This window comes from Panthera leo, chromosome A1, assembly GCF_018350215.1.
Source record: "Panthera leo isolate Ple1 chromosome A1, P.leo_Ple1_pat1.1, whole genome shotgun sequence".
NCBI classification, from domain to species: domain Eukaryota; kingdom Metazoa; phylum Chordata; class Mammalia; order Carnivora; family Felidae; genus Panthera; species Panthera leo.
In genome coordinates, this window is record NC_056679.1 from 19,094,369 (window position 1) to 19,111,665 (window position 17,297).

The window sequence follows — 17,297 nt, forward strand, 5'->3', positions numbered from 1 at the left end:
TCAGTAAGTTAAGCCCAGCTGGTTTTCAAAGCCAAGTGTTATGGGGATTCATCTTCCCAGTGCAGGTCTGCTGTGCCTGTGGTGACTGTTGTGGGGTCTGCTCCTCTCTCTTCTTCCTCCCATTTGTGGTAAGTCTCACTGGGAGTGTGGTTCTTGACCACATCTCCACCTCTCCCACTCTTTTCAGTGTGGTCTCCTCCCTATGATTAACTGTGGAAAGTCTGTTCTGCCAGACTTTGGGTTGTTTTCTGGGTTAGTTGCACGGATGGGGCTGTTATCTAGGTGTGCCTGTGGGATGAGGGAAACTCAGAATCCTTATACTCCTCCTTCTACACCATCTGCCCAGAAGTCTGGTTGGTATCTTCTTATGTTTTCTATCTATTTAAGTTCTCACTGTGTTCATCCATTTTTGTTCCATTTTCAATTAGCACCTTTATGACTATTACTTTGAACTCTTTATCACGTAACTACTTATACCCATTTCATTAAGGTCTTTTTCTGAGGTTTTATCTTATTCTTTCATTTGGAACATATTCTTCTATAGGAGATTATTTCTGATGAAGTTTATCACTTATCCGCCAAAGACAAATATCTACTTTTCTCTTTCTCCGAGACAAGGGCCAAATTAGCTTAACTTAGAATGGTAAAGTTGGCTTTTGATTAGAGCCACAGAAAACTGTGCTAGGTAGATGGTGAACAGGTTACACACTGATATTATTTCACGGTTACATTAATTTAGATGCATGATATATTGGGAAAGAACATCACTGGAACGCAAATCTTTCTGTTCATAGTGTTTTTCTCTAATTTTCACCTTCTTTTTGTCTGTTTCGGTTTTAGTCTGACACTGTAGGGAAATTCACTGTGAAGTATGGAACAAGTGAGCATGTGCCCTCTGTCCTCAAAAGTTGGCATGCAAGCCTGTGAACCTGGAAAGAGAACAAAGCTTTCTAATATGGTAAACCAAGAAAATGTAGATTAAGAAGCCTGGTTTCCTCTTCTTTGCATCAGCACATAACAGCTGTCAGATACCACTGAATAATCTACTCCTCCTGTTCCTGAAAGGTAGATGTCATTATGAAAGCATTTCCAAAAGGAAGTATGTTTTAATTTGGGACAATGGCACAAATGAAGTGGCAATGCAACAATAAAAGAGAAAATTTAAAAAGTACAGTATTTGCATTTGTGAATTTTTTTTTTTTTTTGGTCCCACCTCATTCGATTCTCTCCGGTGGTCCTTGAACCTTCACCAGCAGGCTGATATCCTGATAAACTCTACAAGGAAGAAGTAAAACAATGTAAAAGGCAAGGTGGGTGTGGCCGCGAAAGAGGTCATGGTGAACCAGAAGTGCAGCTACTCAAATGTATGCAGATAAGGCATTAGGTTCTAGGGCTGAAAGGAAGTACACCAGATTGAAGATTGCCCACATGATACCTGATGACAGACTTCCAGGGAAAGAGCCCAACCTTTAGGTTTTTCTGCTTAGCCCTCGCTTCCAAACAAAGCAAGCTGCAAGACCAGTCGTAACATCAAGCAGTAGAAAGTTTTCCTTCCTTTGGGAAAAGCTAGTAAAAGCATCTCTCTATGCCCTCTTCTTGCCGAAAGGGCCAGCTTTCTCCTGAGGTCCCTGCTGTCAGAGAAGAGTTGCAAAGGCTGTGATGGCATCGTGCATAATGGCCATTAGAATAAAAATAGGAGTCTCTGTCCATCTAATCCTGCAAGAGTTAATTCCCTTCCCTGAGCCTCCCATTCTTCACCTGAAAAGGGTGGTAGGCAGATTGAACCAGAAAACAAAAGATTTATTTCTAAAAGACTTATTTTTTCTACTTCCTTTACTTCGTTCTTCCAATTAAAAAACTTAAGCACTAAAAACAGTCTAGTCTACCTGCTTTCCATGTACCTGAGATTAATTCACATACTTTCTGAGTAACATGATAAAGTCATCTTTAGAAACATATACACACTGGTTTCAGAAGGACACCCTCTGGGGTCTTGGCTGCCAGTCTGGTCCAGGCACACACGGTCAGAATCTTAATGCCAGTCAGCGTCCTTATCAGCATTCACTACCCATGTTCTAGTTGATACTCTCTCAGGAGACAATACTTTCCTTTCTAAAATGTATACTCTTTGCTCCGAACAATGAGTATATGAATAGGTCTTCATTTGACTACCTGAACAATCAGCTTCTTATATTATTTATCCAAAGCAGAATCAACTCATCTAATTTGTGTCAAGTCACCAGGACTCTTTGTTGCATAAAAAACATTAAGATATCACCCAACTCTAGCATGAAAGGTTCTTCTGAAATCTCTTGTGGCATCAGCATTTTCTAGGTAGTCTAGTACATACCAGTCAAAATTGACTTGATCTGCCAAACATGAAACTCATTCAGTACTGCCCCTGTAGGAGTCAAATTCTTATTTACAACTTAATAAACAAAGTTAGCTTTGTTCCAGCCCTTATTATAGTTGAGACTTCCAAATTTCCTTCATGTCCGACACCGCCAACAAAGTGTTCAAAGCACTTAATACTTACAAGTCACATCTTGTCCTTTCACATCCACATGAGAGACCAAGCCCTATTTCACTCCTGTTTAAATTTTATTATTGTGGTTATTAGTAATAAACCAATAGAACTAGGATAACAAAGGGAAACGTTCAAGATAAGTAACTTCTTCCTTATGAATGAAAACACATGCACACACTTGAGTTACTCCCTCCCCACCCAATCCTGATGTACAGACAGCTGTACAAAACAGTCCATAGAGCTCTGTGAGCAGCTGATACCAGGAGCTGGGCAAAGGACCCCAGCTGTATGAAGTCTCAGGCTGATGTGGGTCTAGATGACTAACTTCTCCACACTGAGAGTACTCGTGGTTTCATCCTCTTCATTTGACCCAAAATAGCCCGGGAGGTCCAGCATCCTCTGCTCAGCCTCCGTGAGGCCAAATGACGTATTATCATAGAAGGCAAACTCAGGGTGGGCTGGGAAACTCTGACACTTGTCTTTTCTACCCTGAGAAGGGCTCAGGGGGCTGACCCTCTGGTAGCTGTCTTTGGGGGCAGTGGGGGAAGGCTGCTTCCTTGAGGCACTCCTGTGACTGGGGGACGGTCCCCTCCGAGATCTGTGAGGCTCTGTTCTCTCACCTCCTACCACGAAGCTTGCCTGGCTGTCCCCCAGGTCTGGTTTCCTCACGGGCTGCCCCAGGGTGTAGGACTTAGGGGCAGGGCTCAGTGGACCTCTGGTTGCACCCGCCCCTTCCGGTTTGTCGGGAAACGGGGCGGCGCCTCGACTGTGAGGCCGAAATCTGTCTTCCGCCTGGTCCCAGGTCCGCGTCCTAGAACTGTAGGCCGGGGCCTGGCGTGGAGTCAGGGTGGACATGCTCCTCTCCCGGAAGGGCCGGGCCTGCTTGGCTTCGTGAAAACTAGCGGTCCTCCTGAAGTGGGAGCCCCTGGGGTGGCTCCTCTCCGGCAGCGCCCCTCTGCCGCCCACGTGCCTCGTGGCTGACTTGCGGATCACCGTCTGGCTGGGGCTGACGGCGCAACTGGCCTGACACGCCGGGTGGTCGGGCCTGGAGGGGGGCCTGGCCGCGGCCCCGCCCACCGGCTGCTCCAGAAACGGGGATTTGATCCGGAACTTGTTTGCCGCGGCTTCGTCTGGGCTTTCTACGTCTAAGGGGGGCACGGCGGCGGCGTCGATGGCCGTGTCTGTCAGGGGACTCTGAGACACGTGGTACACCTTGGTGGTTTCCGTCAGGCCCTTCTTCTTCATCTCCTTCAGCTGCTGCTGGGCCAGGCGGTAGCTGAACAGCGGGGGGATGATCTTCTGGGCGTTGGACTGCACGCTCTCGCTGCCGGAGGCGTCGTCCTCGGGAGCCGCGGGCACACTGCGCCTGTAGGTCAGGGGGATGCCCGCGTCCCCCGGGCCCCCCGCGGGCCCGTCGCCCCCGTCCGAGAAGCTGCCGCGCTGCTCGCTCAGCTCGCAGATGTTCTCCTCGTCCGAGTTCTTCCGGAAGCTGGGGGAGTGGATGGAGTTGTGTCGAGCCGGCGTGCGGCACTTCGGGGTGCGGCCGAACTTCCGCCACAGCGTGATGAGGACGGTGGCGAGGATGATGAACAAGCACAGGGAAATCCCAGTGACGGTCACGATGTTGTTGGACTTCACCGGACCCTGGGGCTGAAGAGGGGATGCACTGGATGGCTGGAAAGCTACAAGACAAGGGAGAGCAAATGTATTCTCTGGTATTGATTCTCTGCGTGGTTTTAAGGTTCTGATTATCTAGCAGTTCTAGAAAAAAACGTAAAATAAACAAGGACTGGGATTTCGGGTCTTAACACACGTGTCTCTGCTGGCAGCTTAAACAAAACAAAACAAAACAAAAAAAAACCCCAAAACAGAAACAACAACGACAACAACAACAACAACAACAAAACAAAAAACACCAAGGCACACGGAAATGAGGTGAGCAGATAAACCACAATCAGGGGTGACTTCGGGGCTCACTGGCTCCTGCTAACACGTGTCTCAAATGTTCCACATAGAAAGTAGCAGCATAAGGAAAGTGTCAGGGTAAAATCAAGATACGGTGAACACGGGATATCTATAGTTAAATGTACCTTTGAGATGCACAGCAGAAAATTCCTATCAAGTATTAAAACCTGACATGCAAAATGATTCAGGTAGGTTGTATCTCAGTTCGCATATCTGAAGAAATTAATAGGTGAAAATAAGTCTTTAGGCAATAGTGAACGCTCCACGAATGCATGTCATCCTTGCACAGGGGCCATGCTAATCTCTGTATGGTTCCAATTTTAGTACATGTGCTGCGGAGACAAGCACAAGTCTTTAGGTAATGTAATGCAACTCCAGTTTCCCTTCTAATGTCAAAGAACTTGCTTTCCTGGTTGAAGCCTCTTCGGCTCACTCTTCTCTTTCCAGCTGTCCTCTCCTCTTGCCTCCTTCCGTGGGGTGTTGATTTGTCTTTTTCTTCCCTGCTGTCTCCAACTGCTTTGTCCCATGGTCATCAAAATGTTTCACCAAGCTTCAGATACCAGCTGGGGCCTCAGCCTGTACTGCCACTGAAATACCCAGGAAACTGAGACCACCTAATGCCACCAGGCCTCCCCTCTCTTACCTCTTTGTCACTGACCACCCTTCAGGGGCTTCCAGTCACCTGTCCTGTCCCATTGCCCCCCTAAGTCTTACCACTACCAGCTCTGTGTGTCATGTCCATAACCCACTTTCCCACTGCTTCCCTGTCTTTTCTGCTTCCCCCCACCAATGGGATAACCAAACTCCTCAGCATCCAGAACCTTTCCCTTTGCCTCCTTCCTTGCCTTACCTGAGGGGACTGGATCTCCTGCGGGGCACGGCTTCCCCTGCCCACCCTCTTGTGTGGAAGCTGTGATGCACACTTGTTTATAATAAGCAAACAAGACCAGCAGCACGGAGTGTTCCTCACTCTTCTCATTCCTGATTGCCATTTTCAGCTGTTTGATACCTCCGTGTCAAAATTCTACTTAAAAAAAAAAAAATTCTCTATGCTGTACTTTTCACTTCCATGACTTATTTATTTTATAACTGTAAAGTCTGTACCTCTTAATCTTCTTTATTTTGCCCATCTGCCCCCACTCACCTCCTTTAGGCAACAAGCAGTCTGTTCTCTGTTTAAGAATTCATTTTTTTGTTTTGTTTTTTAGATTCTACAAATAAATGATACCAGGTGGTATTTGTCTCACTTATCTTAACACCTCTCCTTTATCCATTCCATCTACTGATGAGCACTTGGGTTGCTTCCATATTTTGGCTATTGTAAATGCTGCTGCAATAAACAGAGGGTGCATGTATCTTTTAGAATTAGTGTTCATTTTCTTTGGGTAAATACTCAGTAGTGGAACTGCTAGATCATATCATATTTCTATTTTTTTAATTTTTGAAGATCCTTCATAGTATTTCTGCAGTAGCTGCCTCAATTCACATTCCTACCAACAGTGCACAAGATGCTCTCTTTTCTCCATATCCTCACCGACACTTACTATTTCTTGTCTTGTTCGTACTAGCCATTCTGTCTGCTGTGAGGTGATATCTCATTGTGGTTTTTATTTGTATTTCCCTGATGATGAGTGATCTTGACCATCTCCTCATGGGTCTGTTGGCCATCTGTACGTCTTCTTTGTAAAACTGTCTATTCATGTCCTCTGCCCTTTTTGAATTGGATTCTTTGTTGTTGTTTTTTGTTTTTGTCTTTTCTTTTTTTTTTTTTGGTGTTGAGTTTTGTCAGTTCTTTATATTTTTTGGATATTCACCCCTTATCAGATATATGCAAATATCTTCTATTCAGTAGGTTGCCCTTTTGTGTTGTTGATGGTTTCCTCTGTTGTGCAGCAAAAGCTTTTTATTTGTAGTCCCAATTGTTTATTTTTGCTTTTGTTTCCCTTGTCTGAGGATAAATATCCATAAATATGTTACTAAGGGTGATATCCAAGGTGTCTTCTACTCTTCTGATGCCCATGCCATGTACCCAGACCATCCGCCTAATACCCCCTCAACATTGCCATCCTCCAACCTTGTGGCAGCCATCAGTCACTAGCACCTGGGTCTCAGTCTTCCTTACCATCCTACAGGTAGGCCCAACTGGGCAATGTCAGTGCCCATCCAACATATAAAGCCTTACCATTGTTTGCAGCTGCTCCTCTTCTGAAATACTCAATTTCAGAGCCTATTTTCAAGCTATTTTATGAATATTCAATTTCATAGCCTATTTTCTTCTCCTCTCACTCGGCCAATATTATTACACTGGTTTCTCAACCTCACTGCAATTTCTGATTCCCCAACTCATCCATTTATTTTCTCCCCATATGCCAGCCAACTCCTGGCCTCACTTCTCTCCCTACACTTATGATCCATTACATAAACCATTATCTTACCAATAACCTCTCTCTGACCTTTAGTAGTGAGCCATACTCCTTTCCCCAATCTACAGCAAAAGTCCATCCCTAGGTAAACCAAAACGTGAATTACCAGCTGCTGCACCAAGGTGCGGAGCACTGGTGGAGAAAATAATGCACCTGTGTGGGTCAGCGCCTCTGCTTACCGACAGCCCCCAACCTCAGCTGCCCACAGCATGGGCAGCATGGGCTCCTAAGCAACTCAATTCTTTCATTCCCTACAAGTTTCACCACTTTTCTCAAGTCCCCTACCAACCCTCCTCCTCAGAATGCCACTGATTCACACAAAAATAGAAGCTATCTGGAAAGTACACCCCCAGCTTCTTTTGCCATTTTCTTCTCCCATGCAGACTTGGGAGCAGCCACACTTCTATTTACTTCTTTCTCTATGGAGTGGAAGAAGTATCTTCCTAGAAAGGTGGGTCCACCAAGTGCACTCGGTCACCCTTCTCCAGGGGAATCAACCCTCTGTACCAGTTCTCTCCAGCTTCTCCCCTATGCAGCTCCGTGCAAACATGCTTAAGCTCTCACTTTAAAAAGACCCTTCCAGAACCCTCTCACTACTGCCACAACCATATCTTATTCCTTGTCCTCCCAGCAAAGCTTAAATAAAGAAGAGTCTATATTTGCTGACTTACTCCTTCCACATCATCACCTCTGAGTCCTGCAACCTGCCTCCAGAATTAGTTTCAGTGAAATAATTTCTGCTGAGGTCATTAATGATCTAGTAGCTAAATTCAAAAAAATTTAGTCCTGATATTCCTTGACTGCAGTATTGGCTACTTCCCAACACTTCCTGAAACTTTTTCTCTTCTTGGCTTCAACGATAGTACTCACTTAATTTGGAGCAAAGAACATCGACTTTGGAGCAAGGAGATCTAGATCCTATCCTGGCTCCATTAGCTCTACTCTCTCCACCAATGTCCCATCAACACCTTCACTTTCACATGCCCAAGACTCATCCTCTTTCCCCCAGAACCTGGCTCTCATCCAATATATCCAATCTCAAGGAAATGGCACTGCTGTCCATGAAGTTGCCAGTACTAGAATCCTGGTTTTAATCCTTGATACTCCCCTCTCCATCCCTCTCCACATCCAGAGTCTTTGACCCCTTCCCTCCTCTGCCTCTCCACTGTCATCATTTCATTTTTCACCTGAGTTTTCACCTGAAAAACACTTAACAGGCCTTGCTGCTGCCATTCCTACCCCTTCCAATGTATTCTCCATACTATAGCTAAGAGATCCCTCTGAAATACAGGCCAAACCTTGAAAGTCCCTTAGAATCTGGCTCCTACCTACCTGTCTGGGTTCATTTTTACCACTCTGTCTGGTACACTATGCTCTAGATACATTAAACTATTTTCAGTTCTTTGGCTCTCTTAATGTGCCATCTTCTTTCATGTTTTCATCCATTGTTCCCCTTGCTAAATTCCCTTTCTCACTTGGTTCACCTCAGTGACACCTACTCAACTCTCAAACTTTAGCTCAGATATCACCACCTCCAACAAAGGAGTTATTCCCAGTATGGATTTTCACCCCGGAAAGCTTCCATAGTAAGCCGTGGATACTTTTTTCATTGTAGGCTCTACACTGTGCTGTATATTATTCCTGTGTGTCTGCTGAGCTACTATATCCTAAGTGCCTTCCAGATAGGAACAATGCCTTATCTTCACACAGTAAAACCTTGGTTTGCGAGCATAATTCATTCCAGAAACATGCTGGTAATCCAAGGCACTTGTATATCAAAGCAAATTTCAAGAACCATTGGCTCAATTGTGATCATGTGGCATTTGGCATCATGTACTACTCGTACTGCAAGACATTGCTTGTTTATCAAGTTAAAATTTATTAGAAATGTTTGCTCGTCTTGTGGAACACTCGTAGACGAGTTACTCGCAATCTAAGATTTTACTATATTCCCAACCCCAGTCATAGTAACTTACACATAGCTGGTATCCAATAAATGTTAGATTAATTCATTATTAAAAAGGTAATAGCAAAATGATCAATATCCCACCTGACAGAATGTGGACATATGGCAGTGGATCCTCCCATTCTCAAGTTTGAACGAGATGGTCAGATTAACATAGAACTTGACAAAAAAACATCCTTCAAAGCCAAATAAAACTAAACTCTTAACCAAGTGAACCTGGCTGAATGATGAAAGACTTGTTTCCTGACATCACTTCATTCAAGTACAGTGGCTGCTTACCTCCATGGGGAGCAGCAATTCAATTGCACATCATGGTCGCTTTATTTAGCTGTTATCTTTGACTGTGCTGGCTCCCTTCAAAACCATGGCTGGAGAAAAGCCCAAGAGCTGCTGACCTCACCCCTCTCTGCCTCATCTACTTCCCTCTTTCACTTGAAGTGAAGATTTCCAGATGCTAAGCAGCCTACGAACAGATCTTTACATTTCCAAGGAGTGTGAAATAGACTGAATACGAAGATGAACACTTGGAAGAAATTATCATCTTTATCCACATAAGCATGTATCTGAGGACCTTTTTGCTAATTTATAATTTCTAGTTCCCAAATTTTCCAAAAATCTAGTACAAATTTCTAGTTCCCACCCAATATTAAAGAGTTAAGACAAAAGAACATGAAATAATTCCATATATCCTCAAAATTAATTGCTAATTCCAGGTTGTTGATGCTTCCAGAAAGCTAGACTGGCCGGTGCAGAAAGGCAAGTTATTCAAGATAGGTAGCTTAGAAGGGTCAGATCTAATCCTCTGCTTTCTAGCTTTATGGTCTTGGGCAGGTCAGTTATCCTCTCTATGCTACAGAGTCCCAATTAAGTGTGATAATGTATTTAAAGTGCTGGCACATAGCAAATGGTCAACAAACCATTTATATCTTGTCGCTTCTAAGGTACAGAAGCCAGTGACAATTGATTTTAAATTCAATTGAGTTCATCCATTCATTCACTCATTTATTCCTTCATTATGGAACTCTAGATAGAATATCTTAACACAACATGCCATCCCAGAATTGAGAGGAACAGATATATTTGAAGGTACTCATACCCAAGAAAGGAGCTGTGAAAGTGAAGGGGGCTTATAAAGAAAGAGTAGACAGAGAATAGAGCCTAGAAAATTATACAAAATATAACTCGAGATAGAACAGATTCAGAGTGGGGTCAAGGGCTTATGAAAGAAGAGGGGCAGGCTAAGGGCTAGCAGAAGAGCTTAAGTCTGAGGGAAATCAGAAGAAAGAACATCCTCAGGATGCTGGAATAAAGGGAACAAGTCTGGCTGGAAAAATGAGACAGCAAAAATGAATTTGTAAGATCACATGTGGGGGACACTGGCCAAGGTGTTGCCACGTGCCTGTGGTTTTTGCTTAAAGATGCTCTGAGATCCAAACACAGAAAAAAATCTAACTCCCCCAGATCTTAAGGGACAAAGAACTAGGGATGGTTTTCTAACCTGGAATTGGAGAGTGGAAGAAGTCAGGACTTGACAGAAGGACTTTATCTAAGGGTCAGGACCAAAGCAAAGGCTGTCAAATTAAATGTGGGGGGCTGTTTGTAGATCAGTAGGTGAGATGGTGTGTGGAAAGAACAAGGATTAGTATTACTGTAACCTGTAGCAAACGAATGGAATCCAACTCCATAAGCTGAAGCACACCTAACCGAGCTTGTCAGCATTACATCTATAAACCATTCATATCAAAACTCACTGAACACCCACGAGTGCCTTCAAGATGCTGAGAGGATGACAGAAAGGCCAGTCTCTAGATGATGACAAGAAGAAATCTCCCCACCTTCTCCTCCTGAATAGGGGTAATAAAGAGGAAATGTAAGGCCATTCAGGGATAAGACAGGGTGACTTGACCCATTTTGACAAATAACCGTCTATATGGTCCCCTCGAGCTTCTCTGAGATGATGAGAAAAAGCATTTTTTACATGTTCTTCCACAATTTTAGCAGGAAGCAGTAAAGGATAAATAAGAAAACAAAAGCACAACCAAAAATATCTCGGGAAGAAAAGATCATCCCTCCTATTTTTGTATTTTTAAAAATGATTTCCTTGTCATTTCCCTGTCTTCCATAGTGTGAAATCCCCCGCCATCTCACTGGCCAGCTACTCCCAGTCATAGAAAAACTACTGAGCATAACCTTAGTAAAGCCAGCAGCAATAACAGAGTGTCAATGAGTCCACCTCTGAACTCAGGTTGGTGATTTTCAGGCAGGTCTAGATTCAACAGTCCCTCTGTGGAGAGATTCCCGAAGAAAGAAGCATACCTACCAGCACACTCCTCCAGGGAACACAGGGAGGTCTCCGAGGACATTCCAGGGCAGCCAGGTCTGGAGGGGAAGGAAGTCAGGCACACGCGGCGTCGCTCTCTGACACCATCCCCACACGTGGCACTACACTGGCTCCACGGCTGCCACAGTCCCCAAGTTTCTGCAAGGACATTAGCCATGCTTTTAATGCTAGTTCATTTGAGAATCAGAATTTAACTGTACCCAAATGAAGCAGCAAACTCAAATCTCAGGCCTTGAAAAGTCAGTAAATGAAAATATTCCCAAAGACGCGGAAAGCTGGAAAGGGTGTGTAACCACCCTTAAAACAAAGGAAAGCTGTATAATTTACAAAATATTAACCTTTTTGGAACTCATCAGAGAGCAAAGGTCACAGGACAACCAAATGGCCTGAAGAAAACACAGCCTCCTCTAAGGCAAGACAGGATGCAAACCTTGCTTCCTGAGATAGATACCAGGCCTCATAAAAGCTAGTGAAAAGAAGTCATCTGAAAACATATGAACTGCTAGAAGCCTAGTGTGGGCTAGCATGAGAATATAGAATCCCTGGGAGCCACATATCCAATGGGCATTTGTACCCACTTGCAGGTTCTTCGTGGATCTCATCAAATGCTCACAAGAAGGACTGAGGGTAAGTGCAAGGCCAGAGAGGACCTTCCTTTTAGTTCAGGCCTGAGGATAGAAGGAGTGGCACTGTGGGAAAGACAAACCTCATGTGGATTCTCCTCCCCATCTGCTCTACCAACAAAAGCCTCAACCACTGGGGGGAAAGCAGCAGCCCTGTCACTTTAAGGGCACCAGGTGAGACACAATGCTGCTAAGGAATGCAAAAAGAAGGAAATCCTTCACCCCTGAAGAGGAGCAGAAAATATACTGAGTCCAGACTATTAGAGAGCTTCCACCACTGAAGAGAGGCAAGATCAAGAAGGCCCCATCCCTGAGACTCAGGGGCACAGCATTTATCTAAGACTAAGGATGAAATGGAACAAGAAAAAGCTCTCCAGCTCCCATCACCCAAACCCTACCCTGCACCATGCTAGCAATTTCCAAGTATCACTAATAACAACCCACTGCTAGTGCAGGGGCAAGAGCGACAGATGACAACCTCTCTTGTGTGCAGGCTCAAGCCTAAAGCTGAGGGTGGAGAAGCCTGGCAAGCCAACTCCTACCCTAACTGCAAAGTAACATTAGAAAATTCTGATGAACTCTATCATGTACTGAGGGTGGCCATAGCAACAGCACAAACCCAAACACAGCTTAATTCCTTAGTGCACTGACCCAATCCCCACACTAATGGACTAGTAAAAATAGAGTATGCCCATTTCCCCACATAAGTACTATTTATTGTTGTCTACAGTTCTAAATAAGATGTGCAACTTTCAACCAAAAATTATGAGACATACAAACAGCAAGAAAAAAACTACCAATAAATAGAATAATCAAGAGAACCAGACCCAAATGTGATCCGGGTATTAGAACTATCAGAGAGAAGTTAAAATACTATGATTAACATGAAAGACTTTAGTGGAAAGGTAAACAAGATGAATAGATAAAAATTTTCATTAGAGAGTTATAAACTAAGAAGAGGTGAATGGAATGCTAGAAATGAAAAACACAGAACAAAGATGAAGAATGCCTTCTAGAATGCTCATAAGTAGACTTACCGAGGAAAGAAACAGTAAATTTAATATAGGTCAATAGAAATCACTCAAACTGAGACACAAAGATTAAAAAGAGAGAGTGGGGGTGCCCGGGTGGCTCAGTTGCTTGAGTGTCTGACCTTGGCTCAGGTCATGATCTCATGGTTCGTGGGTTTGAGCCCCATGTCGGGCTGTGTGCAGACATGCTCAGCCTGCTTCAGATTCTGCGTCTCCCTCTGTCTCTGCCCGCCCCTGCTTGCGCTCTGTCTCTGTCTCTCTTGAAAATAAAACATTTTTAAAAAATAAAAAAATTAAATTAAAAAAATAAAAAGAGAGAGTGAATAAAACAGAATGGAATATCCAAGATCTGGGGGACAATATCAAATAATCTCTTGCTCATGTTATTAGAATCCCAGAAGAGAAAAAGAGAATCAAATAATGACCAAGAATTTTCCAAAATTAATGAGATATACTAAGCTCTATCCAAGATGCTCAGAAAACATCAGGCAGAATAAATACAAAAAAGCAAATAAACTAAAAGAAGTTAGACACACTATATTTAAACTGATAAAAACAAACAAACAAAAAAAAAACTTTTAAGGCTGTGGGAGGAGGAGGGAAGGTGGAAGGAGCAAACACATTGTATATGGAAGAATAAAGATGAGAAATACAGCAGACTTCTTGTCGTGTAATCCAAGGATAGTGGAGTAGTATCTCTAAAGTAATGAAAGAAAAAAAAAGACCAATCCCAAATTCTTCCAAAAATTAAGGAGAAATAAAGATTTAGACAAACAAAAATCAATAAAATTAATTACCAGCAGACCCTCACTACAAGAAATGTTAATAGAAAATCCTTCAGGCAGAAGGAATAGGATACCAGAAAAAAATTGTGTCTGTACAAAAAACTGAAAAGTGCTGGAAATGGCTTTTATAAAGGTAAAAATAAAACTCATTTTTTCTTATTTTTAAATGCTCTAAACTATAACTGCTAAAGAATAATAGTATTCAGAGCATATATAAAGTAAAATGTATGACAATAATCACACAAAGAATGGGAGTAATGAATTGGGAGTGTACTATTAATAAGGTCCTTACACTACATGTGAAGCAAAACATTATTACTCAAAGGTAGACCAAGAATAATTAAAGATATATATTGTAAACTCCAGGACAACCACAAAAAAACATTTTAAGGTATAAACAATAAACCAACAGTGTGGTTAAACTAACTCATAAAAAATATTCAATTAACACAAAAGAAGGCAGAAATGAGGAAAAAGAAACAAAGAACAGAAGAAACAGAAAACTACCAAGATGACAGATGTTAATCTAACCATATAATGGTTACACTAAATATAAATAATCTAAACACACCTCTTAAAAGATAGAGATTGTGAGATTGGGTAAAAAAGCATGACCTAACTATATGTTACTTAAAAGAAACTCACTTAAAACACTAATTCAAAAAGATATATGCATTCCAATATTTACTGCAGCATTATTTACAATACCCAAGATATGGAAGTAACCAAAGTGTCCACTGATAGATGAATGGATAAAAAAGATGTAAGGTAGGTACACACACACACACACACACACACACACACACACACATACACACACACACTGGAATAATACTCATCCACAAAAAAGGATGAGATCTTGCCATTTGCACCAATATGGATGGACCTATAGGGCATCATGCTAAGTGAAATAAGTCAGACTGGGAAAAATAAACAGTATATGATTTCACTCATATGTGGAATCTAAAAAACAAATGAATAAACAAACAAAAAGCAGAACTAGATGTATAAATACAGAAACAACCTGATGGTTGCCAGAAGGAAGGGGGTGATGAGATGGGAAAAATGGATGAAGGGAAGTGAGAAATACAGGCTTCCAGTGAAGAAATGAGTAAGTCATAGGAATAAAAGGCACAACACAGAGAAAATAGTCAAAGACATTGTAATAGCATCATATGGTGACAAATGGTAGTCACACTTGTGTTGAGCTAAGCATAACATGTAGAGAAGTTGAATCACTATGTATGTTGTACACCTGAAACTAAGTAACATTGTGTGTCAACTATACTCAGTTAAAAATTTTTTCACTAAAAAACTTACTTTAAAGATTAAATACATAAATAGGTTAAATATTAACAGTTGGGAGAAGTTAAACCCATGAACATTCCTTAACAGAAAACTGGAGTAACGATATTAGCATCAGACAAGGTAGACTGCAGAACAAGGGATACTACCAGGAATAAGAGGGACATTATTACATAATGATAAAAGGGTTAATCTAGAAAGGAGTCTTAACAATCTTAAATGGGGGTGCACCTACCACCAGAGCTTCAAATTCATACCAAATATTCCCAGAACAGTTTAATGACTGGCACATGCAAGCATCTCTTCCAAGCATATATGTAATCACTGCCAGATAGAATAATTAAGTAGTCTCCTACAAAAAAAAAATTGTTCTAAGACCCTTCTCTATCAGTACCCATCCAACCTCAAGACCCAGGTCATACCAACCCTGGGCACCAAAACACCCGCTGCCTAAAAGTCTTTCTTCATCATTTATGGACAAAAGTTCAATACAGTCACAGGTATATAAAGCACTAGGAAAACATAAGAACACATAGGGCAGATACATTCTCAGGTAATCCAAGTGGTGCAATCTTTGAAATGAGTCATGGAGTATGAGCTCTTTAAAGCAATTAAAAGTCTCTGGGATTTTCACAAGAGTGGGAGCATTACAAACCACGATCCTGGACCAACATCAACTGAGGTGTGGTAATTATGTTCCATCCAGAGGTCCAACTGAACACAATATTGGTTCTGTGTCTCTAGATTACACTGCAGCTCCGCAAATGGAAGAACAATAAGCCAGCTTTGTCCTTAAGCTACAGAGCTATTCAGACACTAAGCCCCTCGTGCCTGCAAAGCCTTGGGACTCTCATATTAAACTCTCTTTGAATGAAAGTATGGTGATTTATTTTTGAAAAATCAACTGGGAATTCCACTACTGAGAAATCTAAACTGAAAATTAAGTCAGTGCATAGTTTATCCTTCTCTTCTGCTCATATTTAAGACCACAAAAGGTAGAATTACAAATGCTAATAATCTTTTTGTAAACTCTCATTTACTTTACATAAATATAATTTATTTAATATATAAAGTTATTTGTCAAACTAAAAACAAAAATTCCACTAGTAGTGGCCAGGAAAAAAAAAATCAAAGTTTTAATAAAAGCATGAATATTAACGTCAAAAATTTCATGTTTATAGAAGCATTTTCAACAATAGCCAAATTATGGAAAGAGCCTAAATGTCTGCCCATCAACTGACAAATGGATAAAGAACATGTGGTTTATATATACAATGGAATACTACTTGGCAATGAGAAAGAATGAAATCTGGCCATTTGCAGCAACATGGATGGAACTGGAGGGTATTATGTTAAGTGAAATAAGCCAGACAGAGAAAGACAAATACCATGTGTTTTCATTTCACTCATCTGTGGATCTTGAGAAACTTAGCGGAAGACCATGGGGGAGGGGAAGAGGGGAAAAAAAAAAGGCAAACCACAAGAGAGGGAGGGAGGTAAACCACAAGAGACTCTTGGATACTGAGAACTGAGGGATGATGGGGGTGGGGGAGAGGGGAAAGTGGGTGATGGGCATTGAGGAAGGCACTTGTTGGGATGAGCACTGGGTGCTGTATGGAAACCAATTTGACAATAAATTATATAAAAACAATTTTCATTTTGAAATGTTGTATCTTTTTCCCTTGGAAGTAAAATCATGGTTTGTAGGACAATCAACAATAAAAAGTAAACATTTAGGCTACATCTTATGTCCTTTAATTTTAAGCCACATTAATCAAACAGGAACATAGGAAATCAATCAAAGCAATTAACAAATTTAATCAGGCAAACATTTTTAATGCTTTAAGTAATTCTGTCTGTTCCCTGAAGATTTCTACCAATAACTTTGAGGGAAATACCAGGCTAAATGAAACGTCATTAGATAAATGTAGTTCGTGTTTTAGAAATAAAGAGCAAGATGATCAATATTTCAAATACTTTTCATGAATGAAAGCTGTTTTGTTTTGTCCTGGTTAGATGTCCATACATGCACTCACACTACATAACAAACCTGTTTGGCCAGCATAAATACCTTTCAGGCTACTATAGAGGATATTAATTCTGAATGAGCCAAATTTGTCTGGAATAGGAAAAGGGAAATTTGTTTCCACCCCTCAAGACTATCTGAAAGAATATAGCCCATGAAACATTCACAACTGGAAGACATTTTGCTCAAGAAACTAAAGCAACCAAACAAAACACGCTTCTAAAAAAAGTTCTTTAGGGGCGCCTGGGTGGCTCAGTCAGTTGAGCATCTGACTCTTGGTTTCAGCTCAGGTCATGATCTCACAG

General features: G+C 41.8%; 1 protein-coding gene and 1 non-coding gene across 3 annotated transcripts in view; both read right to left on the bottom strand.

The window, feature by feature from the left end:
* The window catches only part of THSD1 (thrombospondin type 1 domain containing 1), a 66,864-nt gene that overhangs the window by 35,765 nt on the left and 13,802 nt on the right, over positions 1 to 17,297 (bottom strand). Inside the window, exons 4-5 of one of the 2 annotated variants that reach the window (XM_042907145.1) lie at positions 11,202 to 11,360; positions 1,214 to 4,209 (exon numbers count right to left, since the gene is read on the bottom strand). In XM_042907145.1, the coding sequence (XP_042763079.1) occupies positions 2,840 to 4,209; positions 11,202 to 11,360 (1,529 nt within the window). In that variant the 3' untranslated portion in view covers positions 1,214 to 2,839. The remainder of the gene's footprint in view (positions 1 to 1,213; positions 4,210 to 11,201; positions 11,361 to 17,297) is intronic. The other variant, XM_042907187.1, reaches the window with a different exon arrangement.
* On the bottom strand, positions 4,739 to 4,840 carry LOC122202624. The gene has a single exon (XR_006194772.1). It is a non-coding gene; the product is annotated as a U6 spliceosomal RNA (small nuclear RNA).